The sequence below is a fragment of the Volvox carteri genome (assembly GCF_000143455.1).
Source record: "Volvox carteri f. nagariensis unplaced genomic scaffold VOLCAscaffold_3, whole genome shotgun sequence".
Lineage (NCBI taxonomy): Eukaryota > Viridiplantae > Chlorophyta > Chlorophyceae > Chlamydomonadales > Volvocaceae > Volvox > Volvox carteri.
This window is the reverse complement of record NW_003307546.1, coordinates 2118304-2124593: the sequence shown is the minus strand read 5'-3', so window position 1 is coordinate 2124593 and position 6290 is coordinate 2118304. Positions and strand designations below refer to the sequence as shown.

Below are 6290 nucleotides of genomic sequence, written 5' to 3'. Positions count from 1 at the left end.
GGATATGGTGCAATCTAGTGATTGTCTTGCTGATGGGCCCTATCGTCGTAGGACTGCACACACGCTCACATCCAATTATACCAAGACCCATAACCATAGACAACAATCCCAAATGGATAGTGTATAGATGTAAAGCAATGAAAGCACCTGTGTGCCGCTCCCGAGAGTCCGTCAATGCTTGGCCAGCATAACAAACCTCTTCTGACTGTATTCCGCACCTTGTACGGCGTGCTTGTAGCAGCACCTATACCATGCCGCAGGGTGTTGAGTGCAGTTCCACTGCTCCATTAGCGCGCACGCCCGCCCCTAGAGTAGCCCTTTTGGCAATCCAAACGCCCCATCGGCCAACCTGTCACGTGCGTCCTCTCGTCCTAAATATTGTAATTGAAGCATGCATGATATGTTGCAAGCGAAGCTAAAACCCGAGGAAGCACCCATTACACTTCGTCGGAGTACCGTCGAATGGCAAGCGCTTAAGATGGCGACTTCCTATGCTGTAGCCATCCTTTGCCATCGAGCCAAGGAAAGCCGTCCAGACTTCGATCAAAAAGTGCTGGAAAAGAAGTCTGTAAAGCATGCACAGTACGCTAGATTGGAAAAGGGAGATGCAACTCAGCGCAATAACCTTTGCACCATTATGGCGACCATCGTACATCTTGTGGCTGTAAGGACTGGTACAGTAAGTTTACCTAAAACCAAGTATTACTCAAAACTGTGGCCTCAATCAATCTGACGTGCTTTCACATGCATGCCTCGCCATGTCCATGATCACGCTCCTGCGTGCCTTTGCTTGAACCTGCCGCCTTTCCACTTGCATGCAACGCACCGCTTGAAGGGAGGTTCCAGACCGTTTCAACCCTTTACGCTGAAATGTCTTGTACAATTCACGTCTGATACGTTGACATTAAAGTTGTAGGATGTCGTCATCTGTAAGAGTGGCGCTGCATTGCTCGGTCGCCTTGATCAACAACACCCTATCGCACCGACACTAGCATATATAAGGCCACAGTAACCACCTCACTGACATTTGCACGACTACCATCGTTAGCACAGCCAGCGCCAGCGCCATAATTGCTGCTGCTGCTGCTGCAGCAGCAGCAGCAGCAGCACTAGATCTCGCGCTGCACTCGCAGGACAAACGTTGCCGCATTTGGCGACAATTAGCACATCTCTTATCCCGCCTTATTTGGCCTCGCATCTACCTTTGACTGTCTGCTGTGGTTCTGCGCTCAATCGCCACACGTGGCGAGTGTGCACATTGCGGTGCCGCCCTAGCTGTCTACTATCCGGTGTTATGTTCACACAAGCCGGAACAGCACATTCCAAACATGCATGTGTGCATATATGTAGGTAACCAGGCAAAGCTACGACCACATCCTTAAAACCCACTCGAGGCAGTAGAATACAGAAGCAGCAACTGCTGCAATGTGGATGTTCTATGCTGCCTTGCCTTACTAGGAAATGGAGGGTATTATAAAACGCGCGGTGTCCTGCCTTTGAAAGGCTTGCGAGCCTGAACCACACTGCCAACACCTTCCACGGGCCCATTCAATGTTTTCACCCCTGTCGGACGACTTGCTGTCATCAAACGTATTTACGAAGTACAACGCGCAATGTCCGGACCAACGCCGGTTCTAGCCTGTCATACGTAAAACAGTAAAACGGTGTGCACGCAAGCACCGGGGACAGTTCCCCCGACCGTGCGGCCACGAGGTTTGTCACGCGATTATCCATCCCTTACCACTAAGCGTCCCCATGACTTGTAGGCATTCTTCTTTGCATTATTACTTGCACAGTACAACATGCGGCAACATGGTACAGCATGGCTTCTATATATCACCCACACCACCATCACCATCAGCTCCTCCATCATCCCTTATCATTACTTCTCCCTTAACACTTGATGTCTCACGTCTATCAATCGTTGCATCTTCATCTCTGCACGAAGCGAGGTGTTTCATCTCACACAAATTTTTTATCAGAGCGCGCCATAGCAACTTCTCCTTACCCCAACCTCTACCCCACCCTGCATTCCGCCCGACCCTGTACCTCCTACAAAGCGCTACCGCTGCTCCGTTCCCCTTCCTACAGTTCTATCAGCAAGTGGGAGTCATCTGGCACGAAGCCGGTGTACGGCGCCCACCCGCACCACTGCAGCACACGCAACTCCGCGGCAATCACCACTGACGGCAGTGTGCGGCCCGCCGCCGCCAACGTATGCACAGAGGGCACCTCGCAGCGGCTTTGCTCCAGCTTTGCCGCCAGCCATACCGTCGCCACTGAATACACTCGGTCCGCTGCCGCCGCCGCCGCCACCGTCGTCACGTCGGCAGACGAAGACGTTTGGCGATGGTTACGCGCATGTGGACGCATTGAAACCAGCAGCCGTACCATGCCCGTTATCCTGCTCCATATGTGCAGCGCCAGCCGTGCTGTGCTGCCCTCTGACATGCACAGCGCTCGGCATAGCCTCAGAATTCGCTCGCTGGGCACGTCGGCATCCAAAGGGGGCGTCGTGGGCACGAAAAACGGGATGCACGGACGCTGGCGCGGTTGTTGTTGTCGCTGCTGCGGTTCCTGCTCCTGCACCTGCGGCGGCGACTGTGGCAGCCGGAACAGCGGCGGCTGCGGTCCCTGCTGCCAGTGAAGCAACAGCCGCCGCTGTTTCGGTTCCTGCCGTAGTTCCGCTGGCGGTAGCGGCCAGTGCGGCTGTTGGTAGTGGGGATGCGCAAGGTCCTGATGCTGCGCAGAGCTGCCGACGGCATCGGTTGTTTTATTGTTCGTTGACGAACTGGCCGCGGTGGTTGTCCAGCAGGCCAATGGACATCTGAGGGGTATCCAGCCTAGCTGTGAATGTGGTCGCTGCGGCTTCTGCCATGGCATACTCTCCTGCTGCTGCAGCGGCTGCTGCGTCTTTTGCTCATACTGATGCTGACACTGATTATGATAACTGTGACAATGTTGTTGTGGCCCATACTCTTGTTCCTTCTGCTCAAGCTCCTGTAGCTGTTGCTGCTGGTGGGGGAAAGAGGATTGCAGGCTCAGAAGCGGCTCGTACTCATAGGCAGTTGAAATGTCCTGTTTAGACCGTGTCCCGCTTCGGAAACTCGGAGCCTGGGCCATGCGCAACTGATTTCCTTGCTGCTGTCGTTGCAGCTGTGGCGGTTGTTGCTGCCATCGTAGCTGCTGCTGTTCTTCTTGCTGCCCAGGCGACAACTGACTCCCTCGGTTGCCTGTCGGGACTCGGTGCTCTGGATGCAGCTCATTTCGCAATTCGAACACCATGCCTTTATCGAAGCTGGGCTCGCTAGACCTCCTTCCCGGGGTGGCCTCAGCCAGTGGCAAGTGGCTTTCCTGCCCAGTAACACAGTCGCTGACGAGCGCGATACACGCGGTGAGCAGGCTGTTGGTGGCACTGCTGACCGCATTCCAAGGGTGCTGTGTACTTGGCAGCTGAGGGTGGGAACGGGTATCAATAACATGCGGTCCCTGGGCGGCGACTTGAGAGGATTGTTTGCTGTCCTGGCACCGAGTCAGCAATCCTGGGGCGACTGCACGTCCCTGAAAAGGTACGCCCGGTGCGATGGACATGGACACGGCTGCAGTCGTTGCAGCCACGTGAACCGGCTCACAGCTGGCATCTTGGCGCCGGTATCGCTTGTTAGGGTGAATGCAGTCTATGATGTTGCTGGTGGCTTTTAGTCTAGGCTGTCCAGGACGATCGTGAAGGCACATTCCAGCCCGCACAAGCTCATAGCAAGGCCAGCCCACTTCATCCAAAGGTCTAGGCGTGGATGGGGCGGATGACTGGCCTAAGCTTAGAAAGATTGGTGTGGTGGAGCACAGAGCGGATGTTCTTGACGCCTCATGTGGGGGCTGCATGACGGCGACTGAGAGCAGACGAAGGCCTCCGGCAAAGGCACGCTGAACTGCGGATTGTAGATGACAACAGAGGTAAAAATGAATTCATTGATTTTAGTAAATCTGCGTTAAAGCAAGCGACATGTATCCTTCTTGCCGGGTACCCGTAGAGGCGGAACGTTTTCGGTAGCAACGGTTAGGCATCGATACTCAGATGCGTGGACGAATATGCCCATATGACTGCCTGCTAAGCACAGCAATTCCCTTCTTACATTACAAACCCGTGAAAACAGCGAACTGAAAGAAAGCTGTACAGTTCATTCATACAGCAGGCCGCCAAATGAAGACGCTTGGGACGCACAATCCATGCGTACAATAACAATGAAGCTTACCTGGCTGTTTGACCAGCAAAATGGGCAAGTTGCTTGGCTCGGCGTCGGTTGAAAGCTGATATTCCAAAATTGTGACAGGCCCGTCCTCGCAGAGCCAGCTGATCCCTAGATATTTTTGTCTTTGAATTCTCTCAGGCGGCCATTCGGCCCAGCGCAATTCCAGTTTCAAGCATCAAGCATAAGGCACGCAAAACGACATCAAAATTTTTCCTTTAATAAATGTTGTTATGTTATTCTTTCCTAATATAACAGCGAAGTCAGGACATCTTTATGGCTCGTGCACCCCATGTACGAAAGCAAAACGTACATGAACGTAAGTCCGGCTTGTCAAAATGCACCAGATAGGTTCAATACATACGGAGAATTTATATACACAAAGAAATAACATAACTTAACACTATTATTAAATGTGAAACTGTCAGTATGCGCATTATCATTACAGTCAGCAGCACTTCTGTCTTAGACAGTGCGCAGTGTTCGATTGCTGGCCATACAGCATAAAAAATGAGCTCAAATTGAGTTTTTGATCCCAAATTGAATTAGAGGATTCCTTCTATTGCGATAAGTAAAACCGCTATGTGATCAGTTGTGATCCGGTAGTCCTTTCCTACAAATTGTTGCTTTTGAGGCGCTTTAAGGGTTGTAAGTCCCAAAGTTCAAGGCATATCCGCTGAAAATTCTTCGATTTCATTAAGTTGCATCAATGAAATTACCTATACGCCAAAACTCCGCAAAGCTCCGGTCAAACGAAGTGCACGAAGTCAGTTTGCATGCAGATGGGGGTTTAAGTTTCGTACATCTATGTTTGGACAAAAATATTTTATTTTATCACCATAGATCTCTGAATCGTAAGTGTGACAGGCATCACTCGAACCACCATGTTACCTGGCAAATTTTGGAAGGGTCATTATCATACCAGGAGCCTGCAGTTGCATACAGAATGTCAACCTTCACACACGGCTAGATTCTGATACCGCTACCTGCAAGATCCCTGTTCCTTTGCGTCTCCCCTGTTTTTCATGGTCGGTTCTCAATTTCGGCTTACAAAACACAAGCCATGCGCATGGCCCTAAACTCCTTGAAACTCCGCTTCAACGCTTTCTCTCGACCTGGGAATGCCGGTCCAAACATGGTGTGGTTGCATGACATTCCCTTCCAAATATTCCAAAGGGTAATTTGCTGCTTGCCCATTTCATTTGAGCTGCGGTGGATTGTCCGTAACTTCAGACTGCAGCACAGAACTGCAGTTCGCATCTCAGCTGAGACGCGAAGGCGCTATGATCTGGAAGTCCCGCTGTTTACAGCACGTACAACATATGAGGTGTTGCACGAAAACGTCATCGCTGCAGTGAAACCTGAAGCCTTGCCTCATTAGAAGTTTTACAGCGTTTTTTGACGTTTTTTGATTACAAGCTTCTTGAGCTTGTACGGCCCAGACGAGCCAAGAGGCTCATGAGCCGCCGAGCTGGAAACAATAACTGAAAAGAATAAAAAAGGCAACAAATCAAAACACTGTACTGTGATCCTCATTAGTCGTCTATGTACTGCAACCTACGTCTCCGTATGCAATCCAAGACATGTGCCAATCCGCGTTAATCCTCGACACCCATCACCGCATTCATAACATCTCCTGGAGCAATGCCTAGGGTCCAGAGCTTAGCACGGATATCCGCATATTCCGGACACTCTAGTAGCACGTGCCGTTCGTCCTCCACTGCCTGCCGATTATTGCAGACCCGACACCACCTTGCGGCCCGTTCCCTACCATGGGGTTGGTTGACAGCCAAAGGCCAAACACACATCCTAAAACGCATCAGAGTGACGTGCTGTTTCGGTAAGATGTAGCCTTCGCAGTGCTTAGGTTGCCCCATCCACTGCAAATAACGACACATCTTCACCCCTGGTTGCTTGTCGTCAGAGACAAACATATGTGGGTCAATCGCCAGCCTTTCACTACCCCAGTCGTCATCAAAACGATCTCGGAGTTCCTGCAATAGCTGGTCAATATCTAGGACATGTGACGCAGCAATATCTACC

General features: G+C 51.4%; 1 protein-coding gene across 1 annotated transcript; it reads right to left on the bottom strand.

Annotated features, from left to right (window-relative positions):
• Positions 1-2085: 2085 nt before the first annotated feature.
• On the bottom strand, positions 2086-3641 carry VOLCADRAFT_86767 (uncharacterized protein; the record flags this gene model as incomplete). The annotated part of the gene is made up of 2 exons (XM_002946411.1): positions 2086-3453; positions 3633-3641. 2 exons carry the CDS (start codon positions 3639-3641, stop codon positions 2086-2088), a joined length of 1377 nt encoding a protein of 458 aa, XP_002946457.1.
• Between the last annotated feature and the right edge of the window lie 2649 nt (positions 3642-6290).